Source organism: Sus scrofa, chromosome 1 (genome assembly GCF_054392235.1).
Source record: "Sus scrofa isolate SSC_HxYL_T2T_F1_AM1 chromosome 1, Sscrofa_HxYL_maternal_Yorkshire_Landrace_v2.0, whole genome shotgun sequence".
Lineage (NCBI taxonomy): Eukaryota > Metazoa > Chordata > Mammalia > Artiodactyla > Suidae > Sus > Sus scrofa.
This window is the reverse complement of record NC_139383.1, coordinates 131218437-131238631: the sequence shown is the minus strand read 5'-3', so window position 1 is coordinate 131238631 and position 20195 is coordinate 131218437. Positions and strand designations below refer to the sequence as shown.

Genomic DNA, 20195 nt, shown 5'->3' with positions numbered 1-20195 from the left:
TTGATGAAACTGCAGGGGTGGTAAAGGGACAGCCTTTTCTTTCCTCAAGATTCCTGAGAATGAAGAGAGAGCCCTACCTTCCATGCTTCAGTAAAGAGATGCTGATTTTCCAGTTCATTTCTTAAGACATTAGACGAAAATCTCCAATTCTATCTTTCACTGCCTGTCAGTTCATCACCATTAAGAGACACCAATAACCTAACCTGTGAACCTGTATGAGTATGATTTGGCAACCAATTTAAGAGGTCTCAATTGAAAAAAAAACAAAACAAAAACAAGAACAAATAGCTTCTATGATACAGAACTAATGGAAAAGACAGACAAGCACTGTAAGTAACAACAACAAAAAAAGTAATGAGAATTCTTAAGGAGATGCAATTAGATCACAGAAAATAAATTCTGGAAGAAAAAAAGCATTGTTTCTGAATTTAAAAATTCAATAGAAAAACTAAGATAGTCACCAATGAGAACTAAGTTCATATTCTAAAAAAAATGGAAATAATATCTCCTAATAAAGAGAAAAAACTTGAAGAAATGGAAACCATATGAAACATGGACAGAAAACCTATAGATATCAGATCCATGGGCCCAATATACCAATAATAGAATTGTAAGAAGAGAAAAAGCAAGAGAAGTAGCAATCAAAGAAATAATAGAAGAAAACTGCTGTGATAACAAACAGCAAAAGTTTTCAGATTAAGAGGGTACTCATAATCCTACACAAATTAATGAACAAAATTAGTTATGGTGATGCTTATGAAGTTCAAGGATAAAGAACATAAGCTTTTAGAGAAGATATTATTTTAAGCAAATAGAATTAACCTAATATCAAACTGCTACCCTGAAATTGGAATGTAGTGGGAAATCATTTAAATTCCTAAAGAAAATGCTCTGACTCAAGAATCTTATGCCCATCCAATATATCATTTAAATGTAAAGAAAGAAAGATTTGAACTCAAAAGTATAATATATATGTACCCTTTCTGAAGAAATTACTCAAGGAAATTGTTGCAACCAAATAAAAATTAGAACAAAGACCACAAGACAGTGGAAGACAAAGAACATAAAAATGGTGGTGAACAATGATTCTTAAAAATTTATAGTTGGCTATAAATGAGCAATAATGTATGAGCAAAAACTACTTTTAATTTTAAAAGCAGTTTTTTAGGAGTCAAAACATATGTTAAAGGAGCATTTAATAACATCCTTGAACTAAAATCATTAACATTCAAGAGTTGGGGAGGGCAGTGAGGGCAAGGAGGGAGAAGTAAAGTAAAAAACAGTCCCCAAATTGTTTAATTTGGAGGTAGATGAGGGAAGGTGCAGAACAGGATAGAGAAACATTTGATCTAGAATACAGTTATTTAATTTGGGTATATGAATATGGAAATAGGAATTTAAATGATTTTAAAAATAGGAAGAAATCATTAGTCAGATTGGAATACAATAGTAAAATCAGTAAATTATTCATGACAAATAACATACTTAAAAATCCACAATGTGAGTATGAAAAGGGAACGAAATGGAAATAAAAAAGTAGAATTAAGTTATTAAAATAAAATGAGTAGCTTACCTTCCTTATTGAATGAAAAAAACTAATAAAACAAGATCAGAAAGAGATGAAAATGAAGGGATAGGCCCAGATTACATATCAGGCAAAGGTAAATTTTTAAAAACCAAGAAAAGTAAAACTAATATCAAATAACAATCCAGAACCATTACATAGCAAAATAATAACAATAATAATATAGCCTTGAATTATATAAGATAAAATCTCCTTGAAATACAAGAAAAACTTGATAAGAATCTTCATCACAATGGAAAATTGTAACACACTTCTCTCAGTATTTGAAAACATGATGGCAGACGTGGTGTTTCTTTGGAAGTCTGTGGCTAACCTTCTGACATCCAGTGTGATCAGAGCCAAGCTGTAAGAAGTGATAATAGCAGTAGTTTTCATCATACAACTGCAGCCCTGTGCTTGGGAGTTATACCTTGCTGTGGTTCTCCCTGGTTCATTTGTCATCATGCAGATTCTAAAGCTACCTAACAGCTTTTAATAACCTCTTTTTACATTAAGCAGTGTCTGTTGTCTACAACTATCTTTTCTAGAAAGTGAAACAACTATATTAATTCAATTTTAAATGCACATACTTTCTGACCCAGCAATGAAAACAGCAAAATACTGTTTTTCATCCATCAGATTGGTAAATGTTAGAGGAATTTTGACCACCACCACCCCAATTTTATTTCTAGGAGTTTATCTGACAGTAGATAAAATATGTATTAGTATATGAGCTGTAGCATTTCTTCAGTAACAAACACAAAAAAGATATATCCTGAAAGTTCTATTATAAAATTCTTTTGCATCCCTTTAAAAAGATTCATATAGATCTTAAAAATAAATAGTAGGCCTAACAAAATAGTCCTTCAAAATCCAACATCACATATAAAAGCCCTTCAAGACTATAGTAGTTGTATTCCATAAACTCACAGAATAATATAAGCAAAATGAAGAAGCTCAAGAACCATTCCCAGTTAAAAGAATAGAAGAATTCATCTGAAGGAACAAACAGAAAATCAACAACTTAACCTACACCTAAAAGAACTGGAAATAGAAGAACAAACAAAAACCTAACATCAGCAGAAGGAGGGAAATCATAAAAATCAGAGAGGAAATCAATAAAACAGAGATTCAAAAAATCATTAAATAGAAGAATCATTAAAAACCAAGAAATGGTTGACAGGGTAAACAAAATTGACAAATTCTGGCCAGACTCACCAAAAAGAGAGAAAGAACTCAAATTAAAAAAAAGAAAAGAAAAAGTAGAAAACTCAATGGATACTGCAGAAATAAAAATAAATAAATAAAAGGATACTATGAACAACTATATACCAACAAATTTGACAACCTAGAAATGGACAACATTCTAGAGACATATAGCCCGCCAAAATTGAATCAAGAAGAAATAGATCAATTGAACAGACCAATCACTAGAAATGAAATTAATATGTAATAAAAACATTCCCTACAAACAAAAGTCCAGGACAGATGGCTTCACAGGCAAATTCTACCAAATATACAAAGAAGAACTTATACGCATCCTTCTTAAATTTTCCAAAAGATTGAAAAAGGAACACTTCCAATTTCCATTCTACAAATCCACCATCACATTAATACCAAAACCAGACAAAGATACTACCAAAAAAGAAAATTATAGGCCAATATGTTTGATGAATATAGATGCAAAAATTCTTAACAAAATTTTAGCCAACCAACTCCAACAACATATGAAAAAGATCATACACCACAACCAAGTGGCATTCATCTGGGGTTCACAAGAATGGTTCAACATATGCAAATCAATCAACATCATACACCACATTAACAAAAGAAAAGTCACAAACCACATGATCATCTCAATAGATGCAGAAAAAGCATTTGACAAAATCCAATATCCATTCATAATAAACATTCTTACCAAAGTGGGTAGAGAGGGAACATACCTTAACATAATCAAAGCCATTTATGACAAACCCACAGCCTATATAATACTCAACAGTGGAGTTCCCGTCGTGGCGCAGTGGTTAACGAATCCGACTAGGAACCATGACGTTGCGGGTTCGGTCCCTGCCCTTGCTCAGTGGGTTAACGATCCGGCGTTGCCGTGAGCTGTGGTGTAGGTTGCAGACACGGCTCGGATCCTGCGTTGCTGTGGCTCTGGCGTAGGCCGGTGGCTACAGCTCCGATTCAACCCCTAGCCTGGGAACCTCCATATGCCATGGGAGCGGCCCAAGAAATAGCAACAACAACAACAACAAAAGACAAAAGACAAAAAAAAAAAAAAACTCAACAGAGAGAACGTGAAAGCCTTCCCACTAAAATCTGGAATAAGACAAGGATGTCCAGCCTCACCTCTTTTATTCAACATAGTATTGGAAGTCCTAGCCACAGCAATCAGACAAACAAAAGAAATTAAATTATCCAAATTAGAAGAGAAGAGGTAAAATAGTCATCTGTATGCAGATGACATGATACTATATATAGAAAACCCTAAGGACTGCACACAAAAACTACTCGAACTGATAAATGAATTCAGCAAAGTAGCAGGATACAAGATTACATTCAGAAATTGGTGGCATATCTGTATAATAACAATGAAATATTAGCAAAGGAATATAAAAATGCAGTAACTTTTTAAACTGCACCCAAAAAATTAAATACCTATGAATAAACCTGAATAAGGAGGTGAAAAACATATGCTGAGAACTATAAAAAATTAATCAAGGAAATTAAAAAGAATTCAAAGAAGTGGAAAGATATTCCATTCTCTTGGATTGGAAGATTTATATTGTTAAAAGGCCATACTACCCAAAGCAATTTACAGATTCAGTTCAGTGCCTATCAAATTACACATTTTTCGCAGAACTACAATGAACAATCCAAAAAGGCATTTGGAACCATAAAAGACCCAGAATTACCAAAGCAATCCAGAGGGAAAAAAAACAAGCAGGAGGTATACATCTCCCAGACTTTAGACAATATTACAAAGCTACAGCAATCAAGACAGTGTGAGAATGGTACCAAACAGACATACAGACCAATGGAACAGAATAGAGAACCCAGAAATAAATCCAGACACCTATAGGAAATTAATCTTCGACAAAGGAGGCAAAAATGTAAAGTGGGAAAAAGTTTTTTCAGCAAGTGATGCTGGGAAAACTGGACAGCTTAATGTAAATCAATGAAAGTAGAACACACCTTCACGTCATGCACAAAAATAAACTCAAAATGACTTAAAGACTTAAACATAAGACAAGACACCATAAAACTCCTAGTAGTGAACATAGGCAAAACATTCTCTGATATCAACTGTACAAATATTTTCGTAGGTCAACCAAGAAATTGACAGAACATTGTAAATCAATTATAATTAAAAAATTAAAATCTAAAAAAAATTTAAAATAAAAGCAATACATTTACATTTGATTTATTCAATCTGATATTTATTGCATCTGAAGTCTGAGGTTTAGTGAGATTATTTATTGCATGTAAATAGCTATGACTTCTAAGAGACTGTTTACAGGATAGAAAAAGGGATGACTTAAGGCAATTCAAACTATAAAAATTAAGTCCTTGATCAATACTTTCCCCTTAAAATACACATAGAAAAAAAATAGAACAGAAAATAGAGGTCACATTGCTTGTATCCATACAGGTGCAGATTCTAATGGATTGGAAAGCTTTTGTGAACTGTAATTCAACATCTAATGGTATTGTACACCATTTGCATTTAAAAGGATATAGAAATAAACTCAAAATGCCTGATGAAGGTCAATAGATCATCAAAAATCATCACTATTAGGGGATTAAAATGATGGAATAGTAGGACTGGAGCTCAACTTCTCTCCTAAAAACAACAAAATTTGGAGTTCCCGTCGTGGCGCAGTGGTTAACGAATCCGACTAGGAACCATAAGGTTGCAGGTTCAGTCCCTGCCCTTGCTCAGTGGGTTAACGATCCGGCGTTGCCGTGAGCTGTGGTGTAGGTTGCAGACACGGCTCGGATCACGTGTTGCTGTGGCTCTGGCATAGGCCTGTGGCTACAGCTCCGATTCGACCCCTAGACTGGGAACCTCCATATGCCGTGGGAGTGGCCCAATGAAATAGCAAAAAGACAAAAAAACAAAAAACAAAAAAAAAAACCCCAAAACAAATTTACAGCCAAATACTGAGCAATCTTCAGCAAAATGGGCCGGAAACTTTCAAAAAGATATCCTACTACAGAAGACAATGGCAAGGCCACAACAAGAGGTAGGAGGGGTGATTACATGATATAGGCAACCCTATACCTCCCAGGTGGGAAGCCCCACAGACTGGAAAGTAAATGTATCACAGAGACTTGCCTACAGAAGTGAGACTTCTGAGCCCCACATAAAACCCCCAAATGTGAGGATCTGGCACTGGGAGAAAGAGCCCCAGAGCATCTGGCATTGAAAGTCAGTGGGGCTTGTGCACAGAAGCTCCATGGAACTGGGGGAAATGGAGACCCCATTCTTAAAAGGTGCACATAGACTTTCACGTGCACCTGGTCCCAGGGCAAAGCAAGGTCTCCATAGGAATCTGGGTCAAACCTGACTGCAGCTCTTGGAGGACATCCTGGGAAAACAGGGGTGCATGTGGCTTGTGGTGGGGGAAGGACATTGGAAGCAAAGCTCTTGGGAATATTCAGCAGCAGTGCCTTTCTCTGGAGGTGGCCATTTTGGGAAAATCTGGCCCCATCCATCAGTCAGTGCTGAGAAGCCCCAGGGCAAACAACAACCCAGGTGGGATCACAGCCCCACCCCTCAGTAAACAGGCTGCCTAAGACACCCCAGGCACACAGCTGCCTCTAATCCCATCCAGAGACTAAGCCCCACCCACCAGAGGGATTAGAAGCAGCTCCACCTACCAGTGGGCAGGCATTAGTCCCTCCCATCAGGAAGCCTACAGCAAGACCCCTTACCAACTTCAGCCACAGGGGGGCAGACACCAGAAGTAAGAGAGGCAACAACTCTATTATCGGTAAAAATGTCACCACACCAAAAACCTATAAAAATGAAAAGACAGAGAACTATAACTCAGATGAGGGAGAAAGAAAAAAACCCAGAAAATCAGCTAAGTCATCAGGAGATTCTCAGCCTCCAGGAAAAACACTTTAGACTGTTGATGCTGAAGATGGTGCAAGACATTGGAAATAAACTGGAGGCAAAGATGGATAACTTACAGGAAACACTGAGCAAAGAGATACAAGGTATAAAACTTAAACAAGAAGAGTATTGTATTGCAAAATACAGTAACTGAAATAAAAAACTCATTAGAGGCAACCAACAGCAGAACACAGGAGGCAGAAGAACGAATAAACGAGGTGGAGGACAGATAAGTGGAAATCATGGATGTGGAACAGAAAAGAGAAAAAAAGATTGAAAACAAATGAAGAGAGTCTCAGAGAACTCTGGGACAATATTAAACACACCAACATCCATATTATAGGGGTGCCAGAAGGAGAAGACAGAGAGAAGAGGACAGAAAAAATATTCCAAGAGATAATAGCCAAAAACTTCGCTAACATGGGAAAGGAACCACTCACTCAAATCCAAGAAGTGCAATGAGTACCATATAAAATAAACCCAAGGAGGAATACCCTGAGACACATATTAATCAAACTGACCAAAATTAAAGACAGAGAAAACACCGAAAGCAGCAAGGGAAAAGAAACAAAAACATACAAGGGAACCCCAATAAGGGTATCAGCAGATTTTTCAACAGAAACTCTGCAGGCCAGAAGGGAGTGGCAAGATATACTTAACATGATGAAAGGAAAAAAACCTCCAACCAAGATTACTTTACCCAGGAAGGCTCTCATTCAGTTTGAAGGAGAAATCAAAAGCTTCACAGGTAAGCAAAAGCTAAAAGAATTCAGCACCACTAAACCAGATTTACAACAAATATTAGAGGAACTTCTCTAGGCATAAAAGAAAAGGGCCACAACCAGAAACAAAAATACCACAAATGACAAGGTTTACCAGTAAAGGTATATATACAGTAAAGATATCGTGAGGAGTGTACAAATGCAAGACACTGGAGACGTACTTGCAATTAAGAGACCAACAACTTAAAACAATCCTGTATATATATTGCACTCATATCAAATCTTCAGGGTAAATGCAAACCAAAAATCTACAACTGATACACACGCAAATAAGAAAAATCAACTCAAATACAAGAGTAAAGATAGTCATCAAACCACAAGAGGAGGGAACAAGAGAAGAAGGGAATTAAAAAGAGCAACAAAAATCATCACTACTAGATGGGAATGTAAATTAGTACAGCCACTATGGAAAACAGTATGGAGACTCCTCAAAAAACTAAAAATAGAGCAGTCCCACTTCTGGGCATATATCTGGACAAAACTATTATTTGAAAAGATACATGTACCCCAGTGTTCAAAGCAGCACTATTAACAATGGCCAACACATGGAAACAACCTAAATATCCAGTGGCAGACAAATGGATTAAAAAGATGTAGTACATATATATAATGGAATACTACTCAGTCATAAAAAAGAATGAAACAATGACTTTTGCAGCAACATGGATGGACCTAGAGATTGTCATAATAATTAAGTCAGAAAGAGAAAGATGAATACCATATGATATCACATATATATGGAATCTGAAATATGACACAAATGAACTGATATATGAAACAGAAACAGACTCATAGAGATCAGCCTTGCGGTTGCCAAGAAGGGATAAAGAGGAAGAATGGGAGTATGGTATTAGCAGATATAAGCCATTATTTATAGAATGGATTAACAACAAGGTCCGACTCTATAGTACAGGGAACTATATTCAATATCCTATAATAAACCATAATGGAAAAGAATATGAAAAAATATTCTTACATATATATATATATATATATATATATATATATATATGGATCACTTTCCTGGACACCAGAAACACAACATTGTAAATCAACTATACTTCAACAAAATAAATTCTAAAAAAATCATTCCTACCAAAAAAACTTTTTTAAGATTTGAGTTGCAAATGTACCACAGACATAACTTTGAACCTGTTAAATAATTCTATAGAAATGTATTTCCAAATAAATATTATATCTCACTTCAAAACCTGGAAGTTACTAAACTTACAGAAATCATGGGAAGGTTTCTCTTTTCATTAGAAAATTTTTCTTCCAAGAAGAAAACACAAGGAGGAAGTAATAGTATAATCATTTCCCTACTTGATGCACAGTCCCAAGAAGTGATTCATTGTGAGATTTCTTCTCACATGGAGGTTATAGACACAATGCTAATCCTCTACATTCAGAAATTTATGTTAAAACTTCCTGTTTTCTTCCTTTTTTTTTTTTTTTTTTGTCTTTTTGCTATTTCTTTGGGCCGCTCCCGTGGCATATGGAGGTTCCCAGGCTAGGGGTCCAATCGGAGCTGTAGCCACTGGCCTACGCCAGAGCCACAGCAACGCGGGATCCGAGCCGCGTCTGCAACCTACACCACAGCTCACGGCAACGCCAGATCGTTAACCCACTGAGCAAGGGCAGGGACCGAACCCGCAACGTCATGGTTCCTAGTCGGATTCGTTAACCACTGCGCCATGGCAGGAATTCCACTTCCTGTTTTCAAAACAAAAAATTGATAAAGAAAGGAGTTCCCATTGTGGCTCAGTGGAAACAAATCTGTCCTACTATCCATAAGAATGCAGGTTCGATTCCTGGCCTTGCTCAGTGGGTTAAGAATCTGGTGTTGCCATGAGCTGTGGTGTAGGCCACAGACGTGGCTTGGATCTGGCATTGCTGTGGCTGTAGTGTAGGCCAGCAGCTACAGCTCCGATTTGACCTCCTAGCCTGGGAACCTCCATATACCTTAAAAAAGCAAAATCAAACAAACAAAAAAAACTTCCTGTTTTCATCTCAAAATGTATAGTTAAAAAGAAAACCCCAGTATTCCTTTAAGATTACTATCAATTATGAAACAGAATTTTAAAAGGTGTAATGCCATCATGTTAAGAGACTTTCAGCAGTAGGGTTACCTGCACACTGACCACAATGACCAAAGATGTGGCCATGGTAACTGCAAAGGACTGGTAGTCTGCAATGTACTGTCCATCTTCTCCAGCTGCATTATAAAAGGCCCCATATGGGATGAAGAAAAGGGCTAATGAGGTGTAGATTCCATGTGCCACACAGATGAAAAATTTACACTTGTTAAAAAGTAAATTCTGCTGTCCAGGTTTGTAGAGCTGGGGATAATCCATGCTGTTCTGGTCACTGACATCCTGTAAATAGAGAGTTACTTCAGTGAAGGCAGCTTGAAGAGAAGTTAGAGAAGCCTTGAATTTCCTATCTCCAGAAATAGCATGATGATATCTAAGGATGCCCCAATATACACTACTCATTATATTGTTTTCATTCCTACAGAAACCCAGAGGATGAGAAAATGATCCCTATTTTATATTGGAGGAACTTGAGTCTCCAAGAGAGATTCATTAGAGGCCACAGCTCTTATAGTAGAACCAGAGCTTGATTGCATCCAGATATTTTGCTTCAAGTTGAAGTTTCTTTCCTATACTCTCCTGCAGCTGTACTCATGCTCCTAGAATTCTAGTGCATCCTGTGCAGCCAGTGGACCTGGGTGGGGTGGGGGTGGGCGGTGAACTGCCAAAGCAGCAAGTGGTAATGACCAGGGGAGGTCAGCAGAGAGTTGAATAGGCCAACTTGAGTTCCCAACTTTGGGGGCAGGGTGAACAGAAGGCAAACAGGGAAAGAGAGAAATTGTATGTGGGATCCAGGTGGAAGGGAGCTGAGTGTTCTACCCAGGGAAGATTCCAATGGCAGTTACCAGGTGATCAGGACAAATAATTTGGACAGAATGAAAAGGCATCATGTTTGGCCCCAATGGAGTCCTAGGAGAAATTAGAGTAGTACTTCCCAAATTTAATGTGCATACTAATAACCTGGGGAACAGATTAAATTTCAGTAGCCTTGGGATGGGGCCTGACCCTCTGCACTTCCAACCAGTCCAAAGTAATGCTGAGGACCACACTGTGAGCACCACAGCCAAACACCAAAATCAAAAATTATGGCAAGGACTGACCACTGGTGACATCATAGAACCATGGCGAGGTGAAGCCGCTGAAGAGGGAGGGACACAAGCAAGAACTCTGGAAGCAGGCCAACTTCCACTTCCTGACTGGGGGTTGGCCCAGGCCTTGCAAATGAGGTCCTGTGAAGAACACTGACATAGTCTCCTCAGGAAGTCCTGTTTTGAGATGCTTCTTTCCCCAGTTTGGTTACTGATAAGTTATATGCACAGACTTTGAAGCCGGACAATCCTGAATTCAAACCCCAGCCCCACTGCTTAGCAGGAGTGCAGCCTCAGGCCTCTCAGTTAACCTGAGTCTTGGTTTCCTCAACTCCAGAAATGCAAACAACAATGTCTCCCCCAGGACCACTGTCATGATTAAAAGGGTATATATTCAGCAGAGTTCTTGCTGTAGTGGTTGCCATTAAAGACATGTGAATAGCCAATAGGCACATGAAAAGATGCTAATTATTAGAGAAATGCAAATTAAAACTACAGTGAGCTACCACCTCACACCAGTTGGAATGGCCATAATTAACTAGTCTACAAATAACGAATGCTGGAGAGCATGTCGGAAAAAAGGCAACCCTTCCTCACTATTGGTGGAAATGTCATTTGGTACAACAACTATGGAAAAAGGTAGGGATGTTCCATAGAAAACTAAATATAGAATTACCATATGAAATTGACACAACACTGTAAATCAACTATAATAAAAAAAGATGCTTCTATAAATAAAAAAATAATGATGATAGTAATAACAACAGTAATAGTCTTTCAACCTCAGAGTTCAGTGGTCTCTAGTGCTGTGTTAAGTTCTGTCACTCACTGGCCATGTGACTTTGGAAAGTGACCTGAACTTTTGAGTTTTGGTTTTCTCCTTATAAGATGAGCAGACCCACAGATGGTCATTGAGGCCTCCCAGCATAGCATCCCATGATCTGGTGGTGATCAGTTGAAGGTTGATAAAACAGGAAAGGGGAGAGGTAGACACTCAACTTTATGGAAATAAGGGCCTTATTATTTATACAGTTGACCCTTGAACAACCTGGGTTTGAAGTGAGTGGGTCTACTTATACATGGAATTTTTCAATAAATATATACTACATGTAGTTTGGTTGAAACCACAGATGCAGAACCATGAATATAGAAGGCCAACTATACAGTTATAGGAGGTTTTTTGACTACATGGGGGTGGGGAAGGACCTCTAGCCCTTGCGTTGTTTTTAGGGTCAACTGTATTTTTTTTTCTCTATATCTCTTATCCATTGATGGATCATTAGGTTGTTTTCATATCTTATTTGTTATAACTAATGTTGAAATGAACATAGGAGTGTACATATCTTTTCAAATTAATGTTTTTGCTTTCTTCAAATAAATACCCAAAAGTAGAATTGCTGGATCACTTGGTAGTTCTATTTTTAACTTCTGAGAAACTTCTGTTCATATTAATCATGATTAAATCTTGGTAGGTTATATGTTTTAAAGCATTGATCCATTTCTTGAAGTTGTCCAATTTGTTGCTGTATAACTGTCCATATTAGTCTCTTATGATCCGTTGTGTGGTATCAGTTGTAATAGCTCTTTTATTTCTGATTTTATTTATTTGAGCCCTCACTCTTCATTTCTTGCTGGGTCTGGCTAAAGGTTTATCAATTTTGTTTGTCATTTCAAGGAACCAGATCTTAGTTTCATTGATATTCTCTATTGTCTTAGTCTCTATTTCATTTATTTCTGCTCTAATCTTTGTTATTTCCTCTCTTTTACTAATGTGGGGCTTTGTTTGTTTTTCTTTAGTTCCCTAAGGTGTAAAAGTGACTTATTTAAGACTTGTTTCTTGAGGTAGGCATTTATTGCTCTGAACTTCCTTCTTAGAACTACTTTTACTGCATCCCACAAATTTTTGTATGTTATATTTCCATTTTAATTTCTCTCAAGATGTTTTTAATTTCTCTTTTGATTTCTTCTTTGACCCATTGGTTGTTCAGTAGCATGTTGTTTAATCTCCAGATATTTCTGAATTTTCGAGTTTTCTTCATGTAATTAATTTCTTTTTTTAAAGCATTCTGGTTAAAAAAGATACCTGTTATAATTTCAATCTTCTTAAATTTATTAAGACCTTTTTGTGGCTTTACATATGTTCTGTCCTTTAAAATGTTCCATATGCACTTGAGAAGAATTTGCATTCTTTTGCTTTTGGAGGAAATATTTTATATATATATATATATATATATATATAAATGCACACAAACATATACACACACACACACACACATATACACATTAGGTCCATCTGATGAAACATGTCATTTACAGCCAATGTTTCTTTATTTAACGTTCTGTCAAATGATCTATTCATTGACATAAGTGAGGTGTTAAAGTCCCTCACTATTAATTTGTTGCTCTTTCTTTCTCCCTTTAGGTTTGTTAATATCTGTCTTGTATATTTAGTGCTCCTATGTTAGATGCGTAAATACTTACAATGTTATATTCTATTGTTGGATTGATTCCTTTATCATTATGCCATGTCCATCTTTATGTCTTATTAGCCTTTGTTTTAAAGTCCATTTTGTCTGATATACATAAGCTACTCCAGCTTTCTTTTGGTTTCCACTTCCATGGAATATCTTTTTCCATCCCCTCATTTTCAACCTCTGTCTTTGCATCTAAAATGAATATCTTGTGGGCAGCATATAAATGTGTCTTGCTGGTTTTTTAAAAATCTATTCAATCACTCCATGTGTTTTGATTAGAGAATTTTTTATTTACATTTAAAGTAATTATTGATAGGTATGTACTTATTGCCATTTTCCTAACTGTTTTCTGGCTGTTTTTGTAATTTCTTTTTGTTTCTTTCTCCTTCTCTTTCTCTCTTCCTTTGTGGTTTGATGACTTTCTTTATTGATATGCTTGTAACTCTTCATCTTCTGGGTATTTACTACAGGTTTTTGCTTTGTGATTATATGAGGCTGACATATAATAACATATATACAACAGTCTATTTAAGTTGATAACTGCTTAAATGCTCAACATTTTTACTCTCCCTCCACATTTTATGTTTTTGATATTACATTTTACATCTTTTTATCTTGTGTACTTCTTAACAAATTATGACAGTCATGGTTATCTTTATTACTTTTGTCTTTTTATATTCATACTAGCTTTATAAGTGATTAATCTACTGCCTTTACTATAGCAGTTGACCCTTGAACAACACAGATGTTAGAGGTGCCAATGGCCACAGAGTCAAAAATCTGCATGTAACTTTATAATTGGCCCTCCATATTCATGTTTCTATATCCATGGATTCAACCAACTGTGGATTGTGGATCTACATAGTTCCAAACCATATTGTTCAAGGGTTACATATATTTACCTTTTGAGTGAGATTTATTCCTTCACATATTTTCTTGTTACTAATTAGCACCCTTCTGTCCAGGTTAAAGAAACCTCTTTAACATTTCTTATAAGGTTGGCTTAGTATTGGTGAGCTCCTCTATCTTTTGTTTATCTGGAAAACTATCTCTCCTTCACTTCTGAGTGATAATCTTGCCAAGTAGGGTATTCTTGGTTACAAATTTTACCTTTAAACTTTAAATTTATCATGCCATTCTCATTTGTCATGCCAAGTTTCTGTTGAAAGTCTTAAAGGAGTTCCCTTCTATATAACAAGTTTTTTTCTTACTGCTTTTAATATTCTCTCTTCATCCTTAATTTTTGACACTTTAATTATAAAGTATATTGTTTGGGTCCCTCTGGATTCATCTTATTTGGAACTTTCTGAGCTTCCTGGGTCTAAATGTCTACTTCCTCCCAGGTTGGGGGAAATTTTCAGTCATTATTTCCTACAAATATAATTTCTTCCCCTTCTCTCTCTCTTCTCCTTCTGGGGCCCATATAATGTGAATGTTAGTCTATCTGATGTTGTCCTATAAGTTCCTTAAGCTGTCTTTACTTTTTTTCATTTTGCTGCTCTGATTGATGGGGTAAGCTTCACTACCTTGTCTTCAAGTTGACTGATTTTTTCTACAGCTTCATCTAGTCTGCTATTTTCCAGTTATTGTGTTCTTCAGATCTATGACTTCTACTTGGTACTTTCTTACATTTTTCATCTTTTTGTTGAAGTTCTTATTGTGTGCATCCATTCCTCTCCCTGATTCAGTGAGCATTTTTAAGATCATTGCTTTAAACTATTTATTAGGTAAATTACTTACTTCCATTTCATTAAGGTTTTTTTCTGAGGCTTTATCATATTCTTTCATTTGGAACATATTCCCATGTTTCTTCATTTTGTTTGAATTTCTGTGTTGGTTTCCGTACAGTTGATAAAACAACCACTCCTCCTAGTCTCAAAGGAGTGGCCTCATGTGGGAGATAAACCTTATTGTTCACCCCTGCCCCAGCTCTTTGTTGTCTCTCAAAAATTAATGCTGTTCAAGCAGTGTATTATATTTTATAGCTCCTAGTAGTTGAGAATGTGCCAAGACCCATCTGTGTCCCTATGGATTGGATTTCAACACCTAGATTCAGGCTGATAGGAATCCAGACACTCAAGGTGCAGCTATTTAAAATATGGAAGTATATACAGTCCCATGGGACTGCAAGCATAAGCCCCACTGGCCACCAGAGTCAGGAAATCTAGGGGTGTTCCCTGTATAGCAATCACAAAACTCAGGGCTCTAGATAAACATTTAAGCTCTTTTCTTGAATATAGCAGAAAGCTGGTGCTAGGCACAGGGAGCACACCAAGATGACAGTTTCAGAAGTCACTAGGAGTGTGCCAAACCTGAAGCCTGCCACTCAGACTAAATATCCAGGACAAGCAAAGACAGCCTCTTCACACAAAGACAGGGGCTATGTTTCATCTTGCTGTCTATGCAGTGCTATAGGTATGGTAGCCTGCCAAGAATCAGCTCTCCATTTGCCATAGTTCTGTGGGACCCAGGAATGCAAGCCCTCAGCCACAAGAGCCAGGTGATCAAGTGGTATCCCCTGGGCAGCAGCTTCAAGAACCAGGACAGACACATGTAAAGCTCCTCTCCAGGAGACACTGGAGCTCTAGGGTGTGGCAGAGGGAAAACATGAAGACACTGCTCACACTTTGAGTCTCTGCAAAGGATTATAGTCAGCCTCTAGATGCATGTTTAATTAGATGCTTGCCCCTCAGGTTTCAGCCATAATGATTAGCTAATAGGCCTTCTTCACAAAAAAGACTGAGCTCCTGAGTCTGTTGCCTCTCGCTCTGCCCTAGGGGTGATAGCTATTTAAAAACCCTTTCTCTTCTAGTTAGTCCTTTGGGGCCTACACAGACATGTAAAAGCTCCCTTTTAGGAGTATTGCAAAGGGAGAGTGTAAGGATTCCTCCCACCAGTCTCTGTACCCAGTGTTCCCCTGGGCTCCTAGACATATGTGTCAAATGAGATACCTGCCCTTCAGTCTGATGCTTTGATCTAAGCAATGAGGCTCCATCACTGCTCCATTACTGAGCATGATCTGCGGCCTCTGAATTAGGCCCAGCAGTAGGTGAGTCTGAACACACAGGCCAATTGAGAACGACTTCTTAGATCACTTCCATCTTGTGGGTCTTGGGACATAAGCCTCATTGGTTTGGGGCGGGGAACTTGTCTCTCAGGTGCAGGTATTAAAAGTTATGATACCCAATGTGGTGCAAACTCTTCATTCCTGAGGGAGAAGCTCCATGTTGCCACTCAGAGTGCAAGGCAGGGTGGGGGTAGGGGGTAGGAGTGTGTGGGGGTGGGGATCATGATGAGATTGTGTCCTGGCCTCTCCCACTCACTTTGATGTGGTTTTCTTCTAGTTTTCACAATGGGTAGCCTTCACTCAGCTAGCCTTTAGGTTTTTTAAAGAGGAAATTGCCCCATATTTAGCTATAGATTCTGTATCCATGGAAGGAGGTAAGTTCAGGATTTTACTATGTCATCATCTTGAACTCCTCCCTTATTACCTTTTTTTTTAATTGCACAATAACCATATTTTCTCAGCTATCACTTTGTTTTTGATATTTTATTGCATATTCTGAGCATCTACAAAGCACCAAGTAAAGGAGCGCTTGTAAACATGGGCACTTGGAAATGAATGTGCTTATCCTTTACACCTTGGTCTTTAAGAGTTCATTACTTTTTGTAGAATCCCACAAACTATGTTGTTCATAAACTGCCCTTTTCACATATAAGAAGTGAGGATACAACTGGCTACAGAATGGGAGAGGAGAGTGAGCTCATAATGTGAAGATTTATATTTTGCAATAGATGGCTTTGGGCCAGAAAATGAGGCCTAGCAAATGGGATTTAATGAAAGCCTGGAGAAAATCTGGTCTCCTTGAAAATACTTCCAAAAAACTGTTTTAAACAATACAGCCTAACTGTGCCATGGAAACTCCTCTGGCTAGCCTTGCACTTCCCCATTGGCAACCAGACTTTTTCCCCAGCCAAAAAGTACCCTTCAAGTCTCTGAGTATGCCAAAGATCTACCATTTTATAAGTGATTTCCTCCTTTCTCTCTCCTCAAGCCCTTTGAGCTAAACCAAAGAAGGCTGCACCCTTTCTCCCTCCATGGCTATAGTGCTCTGTGTCTTCCTCTCCCATTGGCAGGATGTTCCTCTGGCCTGAAGCTCCTGTTCTGGGCTGTGCTTGCCAAGAACGTCTCACCACAGATGCTTGCTTTCTACACTCTGACTTAGCTTCATGATTCTCTACATATCATTGCACAATTCTCTGCACTCTCAGAGGATAATATAGCATCCCCTGGTATGTGAACCACAGGTACCAGTTCTGAGGCATGATGGTGAGTTCTACATGAAAAATAAATAAGTAAAATTGAAGTCCTATGAGTTTTGGAAATGCTGGGCTACAATGAAATTAAAGAGACTATTTCCTACACGATGTCTCAGAGCCCGTAGAGTGATAATGTAGGGTGTGAATCTTTAAGAGGATAGTATCTAAGCTCTGATCAGAGAATCATTTTGGGGAGGTGAGTGATCCAGGAAGGGTTTGGGATCCATGTGACGCCTAGTAAAACACCTGCACTCCTAGGACTCTCTATGGCTTGTGTCTTCTATTTAGAAGCTAAAAGCAACTAAAAGAAAAATGAGTTACAAAAGCAGAGAAAAACACATACCTGGTCAAAAATCCCCATGGCTAAAACAGGCAGTGATGTGTAGACAATGTTAAAAAGGGCAATGAACCACTGGTCATAAACAGTCTGAAAAGAAATGAACACATCAGTGAGAAACATCATCCATAGGTCTGAGAATATTCACTTTGGGGCACTTGGATTAAACAGCTCAATTTCCTGAGGTGGGTAGGAGTTTGGTATTAGAGTAAGACACACATGAGTTCTCCCCAAGTTCTGTCTCTTATCAGCTCTGTTGTCTTAGTGGGAAACTAGATATTTCTAAACTTTATTTCTCCAGCTCTGAAACGAAGACATATTCTCCTTGCAGAGCTGTGGTGGGGATAAAAGTGCATCGTACAAAAAAAAAAAGTAAATGTAATGTATACATGTAAGGATAACTTGACCCCCTTGCTGTACAGTGAGAAAATAAAAGAAAAAAAAGTGCATCATACATATAGAACACCTAACAATACTGGACATACCCAAAACCCTGGGCCCTTGGTGGGTTATTTCATTCTTTAGGTTTTCAATGGCTTATAATAAATGCAACTACCTTCTCTAAGTCATAAGCAAAGGATCCACTAACATCTTCAGAAGGAAATATGAAAATGAACCTGTCACTCCTACTTTGTGTTCAAATGGAGAATTTTTACTTGGGAGTGGTATAAAGCAAGGTAGGCATGGAGCTAGCTGCTCACTATACTGAGTACAAACAAGTAGGACAATAAAAATATCCCCTCACATTTATGGAGAGAACTTCTTTGCATGAGCCTCACTAAAAGTCAACGAGGCATGTGAAATAGTCATTATATCCCCACTGTATTAATAAGTACATTGAGATGTAGAAACAGAATGTAGTGTTACAGAGTTCATTGCATGCAAAGGCAAAAATTAAAAACAGGTCTCCAGCTCCTAACCAATGTCTGACTACTCTATTGTACAATCATTCATTCATTCATTGAATATTTATTGAGAAACCCCTATGTGCCAGGTGCCAGGTTCTAGGCAATGGTAACTGAACATGATACAATCAGATAAAAAAATCCTTAAATATGCATTGTAATGGTGTCATAAAGTAGACAATGAATAAGATTTTATACAATAAATAAGACATATATATATACACATATGTATATACATCTAGATAGATAGATAGATAGATAGATAGATAGATAGATAGATAGATAGATAGATAGAGTTGGTGAGTGAATGAATGAGTGAATAAGAAGGTAGTAAATATTAGAGTGGAAAAGGGCATAGGAAATGTGGGAGGATTGTGATAAGGCGATTGGAGATCTCACTAAGAAGTGATACACGAGAAAAAAATCTGCAAGAAATAAAGGACAGAAATATGTAGTTTGCTGGGACAGGAACATTTCATATTGCAAGTAGATTCCATGAAAAATCCCTGAGGCAAGAAAGCATCTGGTGTGTTCAGAGAACAGGAGGACAGGCCATTTGGATGGAGCAGAGTGACCTCCAGAGAGTAGAATGGATGTCAAAGCAATGAAGAGGAGGATCCTAAGTGGGTAACTGTGGCCTGTTGCCTAAGTAAAATGAGAAGACATTAGAGGGTTTTGAGCAAAGGAGCATCCTGATCTGATTTATATTTTAACCTGATCACTCTGGACACTGTGGTAAGAATAGACTGAAGAGGGGAAATTGTGGAAGTTGGGAAACCAATTAGGAGGCTCTTCCAATGGTCCAGGTGAAAGACAAGGATGGCTAAATCAGGAGATAAGTGCTGGATTTTGACTATATTCTGAAACACATTTTCTTCTTGGGAAGTTCTGAAAGCACTAAGAAATCTTAAATGCAAATGTTCCAGACAGAGAAGTTAAAGGTGGGTTCTACTTAGTTATATAAATAAGGCAATCCTTTAAACCAGGTTCTATGCATGTAGATTATATTGAACAAAAAATTTTTTGGTGTCTCTATTGCTAAATCTGAATTTGGACTACTCTGTGTCTTAGCATTATTGTTTATTCTTGAGATAGGTGCATATTTGTTCAAGGAAAGGGGAAGTGGGGCCAGTCTTCAAAGGACAAATCTCAATCTGGACTATTCTGTTGTTGTACAGATGGTTTTATTCAGCACTGAATCAATCAGACACTGTGAAAATGCTAATAACTATATTCTAAACAATGTTAGCCCCTTGGTAAGAAGTAAGGAGAATGGACATTCCCACTGTTAATCATCTCTAGGGAAGTTCATTCTTAGGGCAAAAAAAAAAAAAAAATAGAAAGGAGGAGTGGGGTAGATGAGGGAAGGAAGGAAATTGTTTTACTCTAAGAGTATCTCAGATGGTTGAGACTTGGAAATGGCATAGCAAAGAACTGCTCAGCATCATTCTATTTGTGGGCAGGCCAAAGCAAGGCAGGAAAGCTGAATTCTACCACCAATAACAGG

The 20195-nt window shown here is 37.6% G+C and overlaps 1 protein-coding gene across 39 annotated transcripts in view; it reads right to left on the bottom strand.

The window, feature by feature from the left end:
• ATP8B4 (ATPase phospholipid transporting 8B4 (putative)) overlaps nt 1-20195 on the bottom strand; it is a 263719-nt gene that overhangs the window by 7907 nt on the left and 235617 nt on the right. For all 39 annotated transcript variants that reach the window (XR_014811506.1, XR_014811513.1, XR_014811512.1 and 36 more), the window contains 2 exons: nt 17790-17873; nt 9601-9846 (listed from right to left, as the gene is read on the bottom strand). Coding sequence is in view for 32 of the 39 variants with exons in the window: in XM_084970388.1 (XP_084826514.1) it covers nt 9601-9846; nt 17790-17873 (330 nt within the window). In the remaining 7 variants the exon portion in view is untranslated. The remainder of the gene's footprint in view (nt 1-9600; nt 9847-17789; nt 17874-20195) is intronic.